Here is a 16829-nt window from a genome sequence, read left to right on the forward strand (position 1 = left end):
TAAAGTGCGGGAAAGGTGAACACGTCCACACTCTTCCTTTCTGCTATTCCAATTAGCTGAACAGTTAGAACATCGGGGGTTGCAACATGAGTCGCGGCCCCTGAAGTTTTTCTCCACTACCTCGGTGAGGAATTGCCCTGATTAAACCTTGCTGGCTGTAGAGTTCTGCCAAAAATGTGTGGATGGGCCAGGGCAAAAAAAACGGCGAGATGAAAGCCACGCAGAGGCAGCGAAAGGTGCAGGAGAGGGAAAGAAAAACAGAAACGAAGAAAGCCAGAGAGGAGTTTGGAAGCGAAATGATCCGAAGAGCGGAAGAGATAAATGTGTTTTTCTCGCAGAGTCACACACCTGTGTCCACGCTGCTGAGATGTAGACAGAGTGACATGTCAGACACTAATGAGGAACAGATGTATTCAGTCCACTTCTCTGTCACGTAAGGGCAGTTGTACAGTGAAGTGCACTACGTGTGAGGTTTAATGTTGTACGATGTGTGTGTTTGCGTGTATGGATCTGCTGTGTGTGTGTGTGTGTGTGTGTGTGCGCCTAGCATTGTGCATCTCTCAAGTGATTTGCGCTCACACAGACTCTGACATGCGAGGCCTGTCATCTCTCGTTCACAGCGGCAGAAGTAACCCAAGGTCGGCCAGGGACCCTGCTGCTCTCACACTTCTCCTGAGGCGAAACGTTGACATACTTAGTAAATTTATTTATTTTGGTACAAACACACACACCCATCTTGTTGTTGTTGTTGTTTATCTTATCAGGCCGCAGATCTAGTGTCACCTCCTCACGGAGCCGATGCTGCAACACTTGATCACGTCGTGCAGATAGCGGGATTTGTATCATGCCGATGCTGATAATGGCATCGTTGTTGATTTACAAACATCGCCGCACTGCAGCTGTTTGACGGGGACAAGGACACAGTAAAAAAAACACACGTAACCACGAGAGTGACAACACAGAAAGAAGCTGCAAAAAGCTGCCCCACACGGGCAGTAGTCGAAATAAAATATTTAGATACATACATAACATACTTAGAGCAGATTGTCACACAGATCCTAATGTAATAGACCGATCTTCTTTAGGATGTCAGTTTGCATTAAATGATGAGCTGCAGAATGCACCATTCGCCTTCACAGATGAGGTATGAATGTTTGATATTTTTTCCCGGACTGAGCTTGAGCTTTTTTTCTTTTACTTAGAATAACCTTGACGCCGAGAACCTCTGAAACATTTCCCCTCTGAGCTGATAAAAGGATATTCTATTCCTATACGATTCATTTTGTGCCGTGCTGCAGCCTAAACACAACACTTGTGAACAAGCACACAAACACCCTCAGCCTCTGAGAAGTGCACAGAGAAATTGATTTAAGGTGCTGAAGCCGAAGTGCTATGTCTCGCGGGGGTGGGGCACACCTGAAGCTGTGTGTGCTAAAGGTTGTGTATTTCGAAGGCATAGGCAAAGGTACAGTAAACCCTTGCATGGGTGTCAGCGCTTGAGTCTCTTTTTAACTTGTGTATCTATACATCCATCCTTCCAAAATGTTTCCAACAATGTTCAAACCCAGAACCCCCGTTTCATTTTGGTCAACTTATATATCCGCATGTATAGCAGGGTATGGCCAGCGACCCGAGAATGTGATGATGCACAATACATAGAGGGATATTTACTCTTTAATTAACTAAATTTAATTCTTCAAATTGCTGCAATATGTTGTCCAGTTTTGTTAAGTTGTACCTGTTCATGTTGAAAATGACAACCATAATTTCCGAAATAATACAATGACATTCAGAGTGTTTCACTGCATTATAATAAAGTCAACTTACCAAACATGGTGCTTGATGTGCTATCATCTTTGCATGAAATGAACATGTGGAAAGTTGGGAAATAAAACTGTAAAATCCTACTGAAAAACAGCAATTCTTTAAAGGTTCAGTGTGTAGAAATTAGTGACATCTAGTGGTGAAGTTTCATGTTGCAGCTGGATATCCCTTACCTCACCCTCCCCTTCCAAACATGAAAAATAACCTGTGACAGCCTTCATTTGTCGTAAAAATTCAAAAGGTGCTTAGTTTGTCCAGTCTTGACTTCTGTAAAAAACATGGCGGCCTCCGTAGAAAGGACCCGATCCTGATGTAAATATAAGGTATTTGAATATAAAGGGTGCATTCTAGGGTAAAGAAAACCACAATTCATATAATTTAAAGGAAACACACTAGTGAAAGCATCATTAGGATTATTTTATATTCAATTTCTGAAACAAATTAATTAAAAGTTCTATCATTTCTGCCACGGCAATGTGAAAACATCCTGAAAATTGTGTGAAGTTCAGTGACACTCTCAGCAGTATCTTCTGCTGCTGCGAGTGTCAGGGAGGTTAAATGTCTCATTGGGTTTCAATGCTTCATTTAATCTCTAATCTTGTGCTCCCTTCACAAATCTGGCAAAGTCTTCAGGAGGGTGAGTGACGTGAGTGTGTTCTGTAGAGGTGTTGCTCTGTCGAAGTGTTTTCTGACTTTGGGGACAGCCCCTCATAGTCTCATAGACATGAGTCACATCACACATTATCGCACATTGTTAACACACACAGATTTACTTTGTGCAATTTTTCACACACACACACAAACACACACAGCTGTGAAACTGTGAAGGTGAGAGGTATACTCTGAATCTTCCTCTGCAGTTCTCTGTTTTACACTTTGTTCGGTTTCCATTATCTCCATCCACCTTTTCACTTTACACAGAGGCTTTCTCCTTCTCGTGTTTCTGCTCCCATCCTTCCTCACCTCTTTCCTCCATCTTCTATCATCTTTTTCCTCTCATGTCTCCTCCAACTCTACAACATCTATAAGGTTCATTGCAACTCAGGGTGTGGTGGTGTTTTTTAAGACCAGTGCACAAAGAGACATTTCAGACCACAAACTGATTTGCGCTCTACATTTGAATCGCAGTTTGTAAACTGATGTTTTGGAAGAATCCAGGTAACATGTACCTTTACAGCCCTCTGGGAATTTAGTGTTCACCAACAAAAAGAGGAGTACATCACTTTAACTGTCAGCTTCAGTTAAACCCAAACTGACTGGCGAGAAACTGGAGGAAGAGCTTCAAATAAGTCTGAGGTCAGTGAAAACATAAAGATGCATTCAAAGGCAAATTCCAAGGGCTGTTCCCAGGTCACTGCTTGTGATTTCAAAATCCCTTGAAGAGCGTGTTGAGACTCTTAAAACATCAACAGTTGACATTTGGGAATTTATGCTGCAGGTAAAGAGAAAAAATGTAGCAGTTATTGGTGAGGGTATCTGTTATTAGTGGGGACATTTTGTTCCCAAAGCGACAGATGTGCTTCATTCACATCAAGTCAGCATCACCTCCACCGTCTAGGACCTTTTTCATGGGAATGTTGTTGCTCTTATGTAATCTGCTGGCAGAGCAAGCCCTTTTCAATCCAACGCAAAAGTCCCCACGGTTTCACTGGGGCATTACACTCCAACGGCGACGCACATATGGAGCGACACGCACGCGCGCAAAGGCAAACACACACCCCTCTGCTCCAACGTACATCTGCTACATTCGACACTACCGCATCGACATTTGCTCTCTCGCCCAGATACACACACATGTGCATGCGCGCACATACACATGCATTGTATCCCATGCAGCGTTTTGGATTAGGCGTGCAGATTAGAGATTACGGCCAGTGCTGGGATTACACAGTACTCTCCAGCCCTGCCTCCACCGTACAAAGAAGAACCTCTAACCCCTATCATATAGAGTTGTGATGCTACACACATTCACACGCACATACACAGAAAGGGACAGAGTGGATTTCTCATGATATTCAATTCTTAATCCTTAATTAGCACCAGCAGAATGTCCTTTCTTCCGAGGATTTTTATCAACTTTCTGCTTTCCTAATGTTGCCTATTTTTCATAGTTCCTTATTTCTTTCTCTTTCGCTCAGACACACGACACAACCCTGAATTCATCTCTACAACATTACCTGCCTGCAGAATGACTATCATTAATAAATGCTACCTATCAAATGCCTCATTCCCTCCTATCACATATTTCATGTATCGGTCACTTTCCATGGACTCGTCTTGTTTCGCCCCCGACAGAGACACAAGATAAAGTGTAGGAATCTCCACTAAGAGAAATAATAGAAATGAATGATCCCGCAGGAATGGGTTAAAGTGGATTGTTTAGGAGGAGGAGGAGGAGGTGGAGAAGGACCAGGAGGATGGATGGCTGAAGCTTCCAGGGAATCTGTGTCCTGCAGTATAGACCTGTTTAAAGAATGTGGGTGAGGATTGCCTGAGGGCTGTGGTGAGATGGCGTATCGATTGCTGATTCACTTTCTAGATCCTTGATTTTCTACCCGGGCGTTTTGGACCTTTTGTGGGGTCACCAGCTATTTTAGAGTGGACGTGATAAGAATAATCCCATGTTGAAATACACAGGGCGGCACAGTCTGAAAGTTTTGGACCCTATATGCAGTACTGGCAAAAGTTTGAGAACAATGCCAGTTGTTCCCCCCCCCCCCCCCATTTTTACAAACTCAAAGAACAAATTAAAACCAAACATATTGAGAAAGTCTGGCTCCACTTCTAGGGAGCCGTCATGACGGCCATCTTTAAATACAGTCTATGATTTTGACTCAGCCGGCAGCTGGAGACAGTTCTGATAACTATGGAAGTAAATCTGTGTCATCGGGATTTGAAACAAAAAAGACATTGAATTTCTAGCACTGAATATTTATGCATGGAAAGTATGTATTTGAATGTTTTTCAACGTTTAAAATTCAACCGCAAAAAATTCAACCTCAAAAAATTCAACCGCAAAAAATTCAACCGCAAAAAATTCAACCGCAAAAAATTCAACCTCAAAAATTCAACCTCAAAAAATTCAACTGCAACATCCGGGGATCCAAGGAGGAGCAATCGATTCCAGATTCAAGATCGGGAGCGTGCGTGAGGTGCTTCGGTGATTGTTTAAACTCTTCTATATGCCATCGGTGTAGTTTGTTTCTGTAAGATGTAGTAATAGACAGCTGACATGTGTACATTCACGGACTTTATTGGACATAAACTAAGTGGAACTTAAACGAGATGACGTTCGGATTTTTTTTTCCGAACGGGCCAGTGACTGGCATGGGTAACGCCAGGATTTCAATTTTGGATGGGCCACTATTTAATAGGAAAAATAATACTTATTATATGATCCCTGCCTGACTTGTTTGTGTTTATCTGCTGTAGACAAGCTTTAACAGCGCGGTGCGCCGCTCTCTCTCCCGTTAAAAGTGAATGTCGCTCACCCAGCTCTCTCTCTCTCTCTCGCTCCACTGTCTCTCTCCTGTTACTACATGTGTTAAACCAAATGCAGGAAAAGCCAAATCAAATCAGAAATACGTAGACCACTTCTTTTTAACTCGCATACATATTTATTTTCATCAATGCTGCCTACCACACAATCAAATCTAAACATCCCTTCCTCTCTTTGGAAAAGACGGTCGCTCGGTGTCGACGTCGGGACACAATATTGTTCTGATGTTGCATGTCGAAGGTGAGTTAGCTTCAGCGTTGTCAGAGCTGTCAAAGCGTCTTGGTGTGAAGTGTCTTAAAACAGCTGAGGGTTACAGCTGACAGTGGAGCGAGAGAGAGAGAGCTGGGTGAGCGACATTCACTTTTAACGGGAGAGAGAGCGGCGCACCGCGCTGTTAAAGCTTGTCTACAGCAGATAAACACAAACAAGTCAGGCAGGGATCATATAATAAGTATTATTTTTCCTATTAAATAGTGGCCCATCCAAAATTGAAATCCTGGCGTTACCCATGCCAGTCACTGGCCCGTTTGGAAAAAAAAATCCGAACGTCATCTCATTTAAGTTCCACTTAGTTTATGTCCAATAAAGTCGGTGAATGTACACATGTCAGCTGTCTATTACTACATCTTACAGAAACAAACTACACCGATGGCATATAGAAGAGTTTAAACACTCACCGAAGCACCTCATGCACGCTCCCGATCTTGAATCTGGAATCAATTGCTCCTCCTTGGATCCCCGGATGTTGCAGTTGAATTTTTTGAGGTTGAATTTTTGAGGTTGAATTTTTTGCGGTTGAATTTTTTGAGGTTGAATTTTTTGTGGTTGAATTTTAAACGTTGAAAAACATTCAAATACATAATTTCCATGCATAAATATTCAGTGCTAGAAATTCAATGTCTTTTTTGTTTCAAATCCCAATGACACAGATTTACTTCCATAGATAACCCATTATTTGAAAACACAGTCTAATTCTTCTATTTGAAACCTTCGGGTCATTATGTTACCGATGCACCTCTGACCAAGCAGTCTGTCTTTCTTTGTTAATTCTATTTTTATTACCATTCTTACAATAGTATACAGGAGGCTGTCAGAGGTGGAGAACCACCGTTTTTTCCACCTCTGTCTTTTCCCAGACGGAGGGATTACGTATGGGACTTGTTAGCATTAACTGTTAAGGCTTCTGCTTTGGGTTTTCACAACCTTTGACTGGTGGTGTATTTATTATGAAGATATGGTTGAGATGTTTTCAGGCCTGTGCAGTGTTAACAGTAGGAGTTACTAGGTGAGGGAGGACATTTAAAGTCATTTTTAGTGATTTTCACTGCAACTCGAAAGGGTCATGAACTGCTGATCTATTGCAGATCAGACGACAAATCCAATGCTCTCACACAAACACACGCACACACACACACACACACACACACACACACACACACACTCACACACACACACACACACACACACATGCAGACCGGGCAACAAACAAAAACTAATTTTCCCGTCATTAAAGCCCAGTACTGTCAGTGATTGCTGGAGAAGCCAGCTGCTTTAGGGACACAGGGACACTGCCCTTTATAAATAAAGTTTAACTTGAACTTGACAGACGTTGCACAGAATCTGCAGACTTCAGCAGAGTAAAGAGAAGCTTAGTGAGTAGCTTAGTATCTGTTGACAAGGTTGGCACGCAATCAGGCCGCCAGAAGCGTCAGTATCCAGACTGGTTCAGAAACGGGCTTGGCTTGAGCCGCGGTTCTCCACTGCACAGTGTGTTTTCATGGCTGATAGTAACAGACCTCCTTTGGTGTCTTTGATTTCAACCACTGAAGGCTTTCATGATGTTTCATCAGTGCCCTCCTCTTCTTTAACATGCTGGTCCATGTGTCTATGCAATCCCTTTATCTCTCTGTTACCTTGAGGTGTCGTCAAAATAATTTATGTTAACTTGTCCCCTTTCTAGTGAAATGATTGAAATGTCTTCCTCTTTATTTTTTCAGGTGAATGACGTCATGCCATTTGGTTGCCTTGCCCTGCGAGAGGGGCGCATGTACAGTAGCATGTCTGATGTCACGGAGAAATATGAGATTGGACAGGTCCTCCGAGCGTAAGTCCCACAAAGCCTCATGCATGTATCTCTGTTGCCTTTTCCTTCCCTAACCATGCAGAATTCATGGACTCCTTCCAGTCCTCCCAACTGTTTTTTATATCCTCTTCATGAATCATTTCAAAATTTAATTGGAACCATTTCCACTGCAGATTTTGGTTTGGCAAATCAAAAGGTATCAGAGAAGAGAATGGCAGAAGGAATTACATGTGTCATGTGTTTTTTTTAAATCTTTGCCAACCAGTTGTCTGTAGGTTTTTGCTCATGACAGTTCATGTGACACACTGTTGGAGGTCTATAATTTATTCAGTTTAAATATTGCATTATCCTGGCTGGAAAAGCAGAAGGCTGTAGAGATCACTCTGCTGCTTGACTGGCCAAATACTGACCACTTTTTTCCCCCCTGAACACCTCTCTTCGACACACACACACACACAAACACACACACACACACACACACACATTAGTTTAAGAGGCCATATGGCAACATCAGCATCTGGCTGCAGAGATTTCTGCTCATCTTTTACATAACACGTAGATAAACGCAAATTAATGTGTATATATTATAATGTGTTGAAGAAGGGTGTGATGATTTCTTTTTGTTTATTTTTCTATTCTGGATGTTATTCAATCAATTTCAGTTCAATTCAAATCAATTAATTTGTGCACTTATCATAGTAAGGGATGAAACCTAACGGACCTATAGAGAATGAGAATGATAAGTATTTTAGAAGATAAAAGATGCCATCATGTCTTCCTGAGAGTATTAATGGGCATGAAATATTCAATGTGAACTCTGACAACGTTGTACTTTAATTTTACATCACACAGCTCCTCAAAATCCGTTTGAATGAAGCTCAAAATAGAGAATACCCAGCTGATAGTCCCTTTTCATTTAAAATTCTTTTATCATTTTTCACCAAAAAAGCTTTGCCTCCACAATATTTAGTGTGTTTTTCTCTCTTGTGCAATTTTCTCTTTGTCTCTATCAACAACTCTAACACATAGCTACACATGTCTTCTTTATTCTAACATCATATTAGCCTCTCTTTTTTTTTGCCTTTTCTTAGCGTGTCTGTCTCTCCGTCTATTTTCTCTCCTTGTGTAGGAAGGAGTTCTGCGAGCTGTGCCTGGCCAAAGACCGACAGACAGACAAGGTGTTTGTCTGCAAGAAATTCCTCAAGAAGGACGGCAGGAAAGTCCGCAAGGCTGCCAAGAACGAAATCATGATCCTGAAATTGTACGCAGTCTGTTTGCAGACGGATGAATGATCAGGCGATGGAGAGCGGCGGAGAGAGCGAGAATGAGAGAATGTTTTGTTATTTGATTTTATGTGCCCACGCAGTCTTGTTTATGAATTTTTGAATTTTTGAATTGTTGGTGCCCTTCTTTTTGCTGTTCCAGGGTCAATCACCCAAACATCCTTCAGCTGATTGACACCTATGAGACCAGGAAAGAATACTTCATCATCCAGGAACTGTGAGTGTTCCTCCCATTGTTTCTCCATTTATCTTTCTCGTGTCTAGATTCCTGTCAATGTGTATAAGGATGTTTGTGTGCGTACGTGTGTGTGATAATTGTGTATCAGCCTCCATGTTTCCATCAGCTGCAGGGTAGCGATGGAGCCCATCCTCTTATTACAGTGTGCTCTGTTTCTCCCCTCAGCAGCAAAGGAAGGTGTTAGATCTGATGAGATATTTGCTCTTAGTAACACTCGACATCACTCTGTGCTCCTGAAACACTGGTTTGCTGTATGAGATTCCCGACGGGCAGCTTAGGACCAATTCGCCAGAGCCGTCCACTTCACTCGTGGCTTGGCAACTGCATTTAAAAGCAGTAAGAATCACTGAAGCTTCCCTTCTGCTACTGAAACACAGGGAGACTGACTCGACCCGATGTGGCCGCAGTCATCTGTGTGTGCATCTGTCTCTGTCTGTCTTGTCCTCCACCATTTTGGTCCAGGTGGTACCTCTGATGCTGAGGGTGATCATTTGTGCACCATCCAAAGTTAACCGAGTCTTTCAGAGTAATGACCAATACTTTTCAAATTGCTCAGCAGTGATAGCTCTGGGCCGGCAGAAGCAGATTGCCTCACCAACGGACTATAAACAAGAGCACGGGGCTTTCGATAACTGTGTTACTCAGAGCTTAAAGTGAAGTAACGTGTTGCAACATGCGGTTAACAGTCGCGGCAAGTTGCGTTAGTTTTTTATTAGTCCATTTGGCGATGTGCGCGCTGATGTTTTCATTTTGTGTGTTTTTACACGTGCAACTGCCTGCAGTGCAACAGGAGGAGATGTATTCGACTGGATTCTGGACCAGGGGAATTACACGGAGAGAGACGCTTCCAATGTCATCAGACAAGTCCTCGAGGCCGTAGCTTACTTACACTCCCTCAACATAGTTCACAGGAACCTGAAGGTGCACTACTCATTCCCTCTATTCCCCTCACAGCATTGTGGCATGTGGCTAATCACTTCTATTGCCTCTATGAAAGTACAGGATGAAATGTATAACAAAAAGATTGATAGAGTGGCCGTCTTCACCACCACACCCCTGAAAGCAATTAGAGTATTTAGTCCACAGATTCTCTACAGAGACACATAAAAGTGTTGCACTGCCATCTAAGTTAATGACTAAACATTTGATAACATTTTTAGCGAGGGAGTATCTTTATGGCTTAATGCAGTCTCTGGTGATACACACACACACAAACACACACACACACACACAGAGGGAGAGAGAGAAAGAGAGATGTATATCTTCATCCCACATTATCACCCCATAAGGATGGAATTACAGAATCTCTTAAGCTTCAGACTCCCCCTGCTGTTAGAAGCCGGAATCTTCTCTCAGTCTGTCTGATCTGGACTCTGTTGAATCTGGTCATCCATTAGTTTTTATATATGACATTATGTTATTATGCACCTGTTGGTCCTATTTACCGTTTATGATTTAGGAACTTGTTATCATTTAGTTTTTAACAACTCTAACTATTATATTATCATTTTTATATTATTATTATTATTGTTGTTATTATTATGGTATTGTCTCTGTATTAAACAGAGTAACATAAAATAATAAATAAATAAACTGAACGTGTTCAAAGACCTTTTCCTTAATGACTTTGAATAGGCGGGCTTCTGTTTGTTTGTATCTGTATGATAATTCTTCTTCTTCTCCTCTTTTTGTATAGCTGGAAAACCTCATGTACTACACAGAAAACAACCACAACAAAGTAGTTCTGCGAGATTTCTACCTGTCCAGGTTTGAGAACGGACCCATCACGGAGCCTTGTGGAACACCAGAGTACCTGGGTAGGATGCTCGATCAACACTATAAGATGACAGCTGTTTTTTTTGGGGGGGATGGGGGGGTAATGAGCAGCCTTTCTCACAAACAAATATTTATTTCTCTGTCCTCCATCCTCATACACTTTGCATACTTCTAACAGGTTTGCTTTCTGATGTAAATACAGGCCTGCAGGCATACTTTACCTTTTTTGAGTTCTGTTGAAAATTATAATTTTTTTGTAAAAAAAACACAGAACTGAGAGCATCCAGCTCTTGCCCTCCTCCTCCTTGTCCCTCTCATTCTATCTTTTCATGTCCTCTCACATCATCTGCACTGTCTCACTACTCTCTGTCTCCCTGAGTTTTATGCGAGGGCAACATGGAGAGCAGAGATGTGCCTTGGCCTGGTTCCTTCTGCTGAAAGGCCAGGGCAGTTATTCATGATGCTGAGCTGAGTAATAAGACAAATAAAGAAAGAAAGCGAACAGAGGCCAGGACAGGGAAGGAATGAGAAAAGGAGTGTGAAAAATTGAAGCTATTGTCTTTGCAGGGTAAAATTATAAATTTTGTCTGCTGCCATTTCAAAATATCATCCTCTGTCACTCACTGTATGTCTGTTCTCCTCTTTGCTCTTTCTCAGCTCCTGAAGTGGTGGCTCGGCACCGATATGGTCGTCCTGTGGACTGCTGGGCTGTGGGTGTTATAATGTTCATACTGTGAGTCTCCATTAGTAAATACCAAAGCTATAATTTAATACATCTTGCAGGACTCAGCTGCGATCTAAAACTTTTAGCTGAATAATTGCTTTGCTTTATTTATGAAGGCTGTTTCCAGTAGTAACGGTTTTGGAGTTATATCCCTTCCTCTATCTCCTTCCTTTTTTTGCAGTTTATCAGGTAACCCTCCTTTTTATGATGAGACAGAAGAGGAGAACACAGATCTGCATAATCGCATCATCTTCTGTCGCATTGTCGCTGGGGACTTTGAGTTTGATACTCCTTACTGGGATGACATTTCACCTGCAGGTACATGGCTCCACCAAACCCTGATAATAACCCCCCATCTGAAGTTCGGACTATATGTTTGCCTGTCAGTTGCCCTTATTCAAAGGGCAGATAATTAAGATATTTGATGTCACATATGTCAAATATATTACAGTTGTCAAATATATCATATACCATATATCATTGCTCCTTCTCTTTTAGCTAAGGAGCTTGTCTGTCGTCTTATGGAGGTGGACCAGATGCTGAGAATCACAGCACAGGATGCACTCTGGCATGAATGGTAACTCTGTACACATATGCTGTATTCACAAGGATAAAAACCTTCTGACACATGTATTCAGGGCTCTCTCTCACTTGTGTGCTGTCTGTCCCCTGCATCAGGATTGCGGGGAATGGGGCCTCAGAGAAGAACTTGAAGGATGGTGTGTGTGCCCAGTTTGAGAAGAACTTTGCGAAAGCCAAATGGCGGGTACGGATTTGCTTTCCCTTTTTTTCTATTGCAGCGAATTAAGTTTGTCATATCACGGAGAGGGCAGGCGTCTGTGTTGAAAATGGCTTCAATCAATATGAGAATAATTGGCCTATTTGTAATGATGATGCTGCTTTTAGTTCCGCATACAGCTCTGCGGATGCATGTTTAAATTTGCATGATACTGTATATGGTCATCAGGGTGTCATGGGGGAAATGAAAGCTGAAGACAAAGAAGGAGGTAATCTTGGTGGAAGTGCTGAATTAACAGCAAAAGTAACAGCTATAATCCTCTTCTCTCTTTCCCCCATGTGGTTCCCAGGAGTTGAAGGTATTGTAGATCATTCTGAGGGAGAGTGGAAGGACAGAGCGTGGGCAGAAACTCACATTAAGTCTGGCATGATTCAATAAACCAACATCTTTCATATGGCTGAACACCTTCATGAACCAAAAGAAGGTTTAAGTAGTTAATAATAATTAACCAAACGAGAAACCACATTAACATTAAACCCCAGTCTGCTTTGAGATGTATTGATCATGGCCTTGGCTAAAGTGAACCTCTTCTCATAAGCTCTGTTCCTGTCCACTGTCACTCTGCCTGTTCCAGAAGAGATCCATCCACTTTTGCCCCACTTGTCTTCATTGGATTAGGCTCAGATGTTCATAGTGGCCCGCTCTGCTCCTTTCTTACTCCTCATCTGCACTCGTTTGTAAAACCAGACTGGTGCAAACAAGATATTGATCAACAACAGGAAGGAGGGTTGGCTGCTCATATACCTGTTTTACATTAGTGTAGATAAGGAGGGAGAAATGGAAAGGATATATGTGATATAGGCCACTGTGGACTGTTGAAGTGCAGTGATTTGAACTGTTAAGGCCCTCTGTCATTCCTCTTACGTGAATCCTGGCTCATTGTCCCATACTGTACCTCAGTGTTACATTCAAGTCATACTTGAAACTATATACAGAAGCTGCTCCGTCAAGCCATGTTGTATTCCGTGATATTTTTGTGTCCAAATGGCTGTCTCGCTTCCAGAGAATCAATTCCTTCGTTTAGAAACAACCTCTAAGATCACACATTCCCCTGAACTCCTTCAGTGTTTGTAAAATTGAAAGGAGTGAGATGAGTGAAGGGAAGGGAAAGGAAATTCAGACGTATCTGCTCATTTGCCTTTTCCACTCCGTCAACAAGCAGTCTAGGAGATGCTTGGGGAGAGTGAGTCTTGAGATTGATTTAAAACAGGGGGCAATATGTCATAGCCTTTTGGAAGTAAACAACTGGCAATAATCTAACTGCACTGTTCACTTGATGTGAATCATATCTCATAGTATGATGGTCCTAGATCATGGTGCCTAGACAAGCTTTTTGTCCAACGCTCGTCTTGGAAGCTTATTTTTTATGCTTTACCATAATCAGCTATAGTATCAAAGGTTTGTGTTTTCTTTAATATTCTTCCTCCTGCTATCCTTTTCTCCTTTTTCTCTGCCTCTATCTGTTCTGCAGAAAGCGATCCGCGTGACCACCTTCATGCAACGACTGAAGAACCCAGACAGTTTAATTGACAGTTCAGCCGAAGGTCAGGGCAGCGAGGAGACAGGAGACGGCGAGGGCGGTGTGTCTCAGGGTACAAGTGAGGAGGGAGAGAAAGGGACAAGTGATGGAGGGGTAACATCAAGTAGTGTGTCTTTAGAGGTCACCGTTGAAAACACGCCACCAGGTATGGACCAGGATGAGGGGAGGAGTAAGCTAGAAGAAAAACTTGAGGAGATAAACATGACTTTAGGCCCGTCTGTGGGATCTTCCCCATCCGATATTCAGGAACCCCTCTGTCAGACACATGCAGCCACCAAACTCACACAAGAGGAGCCTGATATGATCGGGGCAAAGAAGGCAGCAGGTGATGGAACCAGGAAAATGGCCGCTAATTTGGTTCAAAATAGATTTCCTCCAGAATCCAAACCGACACCTGAGGAGATGCATGATCCCTCCAAGCTGTCAGACGGTTCTTCAGGCACTAATCTCGACAAAAAACACACATCCACGTCCCCTGATCCCAGCAGCAAACGTAAAATGGCTGCAACGCTCCGTGGCACTCCACCCACAGCGTCTGCTGACACTACGGCCTCACCAGAGAAGAGAGGAGCCCCTCAGAAGGGACAAAAGGACGAGACGGACGGAAGCTGGTGTCAGACACAACTACCAGAGGCTGTGGCAGAAAGGTCAGTGGCAGTGGCAGTCACTCCAGCTATAGGGCCCGGAGCTGTGGCAGATGTGGGACTAGGAGTTAGGTTAAGGGGTGATGCTAGCCCTGTTGGTAGAAGGGATCAGGATGCCAGGAGAACAGACAGATACAGTGCTGAGTTTAGCATAGCCTCGGCAGGTCCTGTGACCGGACAGGGTTGTTACACAGTTGGCAGTTCTGCTAGCTTGGGCCGTCATGCCACACCTTACAACCCAGAAGTTGGGATGGGGATGGCAGGGAGCTACGTGAGTCCATACAGCTCTCTGTATACAAGTGGTGGAGGGTTAGCGTTATATGGAACAGGGCTACAGCATGGAGGCGGGAGCAGCTGTACAAGCGACTGGCAAATGGATAGCGTGATAGAGCAGATAGAAAAGCAAATGGCAGCCGTGCTGGAGAAGATTGAGGGAGACATGCCCTCGCTTATGGAGCAGATCAGTGACTGCCCGGCCGAACAGCCACGTGCCCGGAGCACACAAGCCTCGCCCGCCACATCCCGTGCACACTCCTCAACTGCAACTTCGGCCACCCCTCCACCTCTTCCCACCTCTCCCAGGCCCGCCCTGCCATCTCTCCCTCGCCTTACTATCCCTCCGCCCTCCTACCCCCCACCCTCTCCACCCACACAAGCCTCAGCCCAGGTGGCACAAGAGCAGGAAGACGGGGATGGACAGAGGGGGGCTGTACATCCCAGCCAGTCACCCAGAGCTGGGATGGGCAGGGGTATATAAAGCAGCTGACCATGATGCAAAACCCAACACCTGCAGCACTGGATTTAAAGTTTAAATTGGAGGGTTTAACGACCCTCACCCAGAAGTATTATATTGTTTGCTCACCAGAGGAAAAGTAACCATACACAGTGTTGCTTGGTTTGGTTGTGCATTAACACTGAGATGGTCGTTTAGAGTAATCTGCCTATTACACTCAGAAAACTGGGGTCTCAGTGGAGTAAAGTACTCTATCTGTCTTTGTGGCAGCTGCAAAGACAAAGATCGCACCAAGTTTGTTTGTATTTTAAGGTCTGATTGTGTGCATGAATGCACTCTGCACAATCACCTCGTATTGAAATCCAAGCTCAAAATCGCAAAGCTACACAAGTAAAATAAGCTGAGCAAGTGTTTTGATTTGCATTATTCCCAGAAAATGTTAATAAAAACCTGGGTTCCTAGTCTTTGCTCACGTCGTGACCTTCCTTATAGCCAAACTGACATCTTACCTATTTTTTCAAAATCTACTCATCCTTTTATTCTTCAAGTTTTCATTCCTTTTCATTTATATAACTATTCATTGTACAGTGAGGCTGCTATATCATCAGCTCACAGTTACATCGTTGTACAGAAGTATGTGAAACTAAACTGATCAAGGATTTCCACTGGCTGCTGAAAAAATATTTCTTTTGTTTTATAGTGTCCTTAAACTTGAACCATCACTCAAAGTCTTGTGAGGTACTCCACACATGTTGGAGGGCTGGGGAAAGGTTTAGATGCAAGATGTTATTGTATAAAGGCTTTGCAATAAAACACAGACAGACATACCTACACACGCACACACATTTCCTCTTCTTTTTCCAGAGTTCTCCAAGGTCCTGATCATAGATTGTATATAAAGCTGGAAGATGCCTCTCCAGTTACTCCCCCTACATTAGAAAAAAGAAGCTGAATTATAGTGGATGCAAAGGCCTCAATCCTGCGGGCCAGAGTCTGCTTAGTAGCGATTCATGGGATGAGGTAGTGAGTTCCTGTCAATACACAAACTCAACCAATCGTGAATCAGACTCATCTGTCAATCATGACATCTCAGACCATAAGCATCAAATAACGAATTAACCAAACTTATCAGATAAATTAACCCTTGAACCTACATCAGCTTGATAAGAACTTCCCAAAGTCACAAAAAATTATATTTGACATGTACTTCGAAGTTTTCTTGTGGTCCATATCTCCTCTGCTAACATGGAGCAGGTTGGGTTAATGACCTGTCCCACAGCCGGCATACAGGTGGCGATCAAGACGCTTTCGCCTCAATTTTTGGGGGGTAGTCTTATGGTGCATCTTTATATACAGTCTACGGTCCTGTCCAGAAAGTTTGTTTTGTCGACACATTAACTTGGTTCTGTTTATTGGAAAGTGCTGTCTGTATTTGCTACTTTTAATTGTGTAAAAAGTTCTTTCTGAATTTCATTCTGCTTTTAAATCTATGTAAAACAAGTTTCTGTGCTTTTTTCCCCACCACGTCTACACATCCACTATTCTGTCCCTATATGTAAACCGTGCTCTGTTTGCAAGTCTTTCAATTAAAGTAAAAAAAAAAACATTTGGAGTTGTTTGTTTCTTAAAAGTTTGAGATGATGACTCAGTTTGACGCTTTTAGTGGAATTACAACGACGGCAGTGG

General features: G+C 42.9%; 1 protein-coding gene across 1 annotated transcript in view; it reads left to right on the forward strand.

The window, feature by feature from the left end:
- camkvl (CaM kinase-like vesicle-associated, like) overlaps positions 1–16715 on the forward strand; it is a 36598-nt gene extending 19883 nt beyond the window's left edge. The window contains exons 2-11 of the mRNA XM_062391051.1: positions 7321–7427; positions 8536–8667; positions 8832–8906; positions 9710–9848; positions 10624–10744; positions 11361–11436; positions 11609–11745; positions 11926–12004; positions 12106–12193; positions 13698–16715. Of these exons, the coding sequence (XP_062247035.1) occupies positions 7333–7427; positions 8536–8667; positions 8832–8906; positions 9710–9848; positions 10624–10744; positions 11361–11436; positions 11609–11745; positions 11926–12004; positions 12106–12193; positions 13698–15167 (2412 nt within the window). The 5' untranslated portion in view covers positions 7321–7332 and the 3' untranslated portion in view covers positions 15168–16715. The remainder of the gene's footprint in view (positions 1–7320; positions 7428–8535; positions 8668–8831; positions 8907–9709; positions 9849–10623; positions 10745–11360; positions 11437–11608; positions 11746–11925; positions 12005–12105; positions 12194–13697) is intronic.
- The last annotated feature ends 114 nt before the right edge of the window (positions 16716–16829 follow it).

This window comes from Platichthys flesus, chromosome 7, assembly GCF_949316205.1.
Source record: "Platichthys flesus chromosome 7, fPlaFle2.1, whole genome shotgun sequence".
Taxonomy (NCBI): Eukaryota; Metazoa; Chordata; class Actinopteri; order Pleuronectiformes; family Pleuronectidae; genus Platichthys; species Platichthys flesus.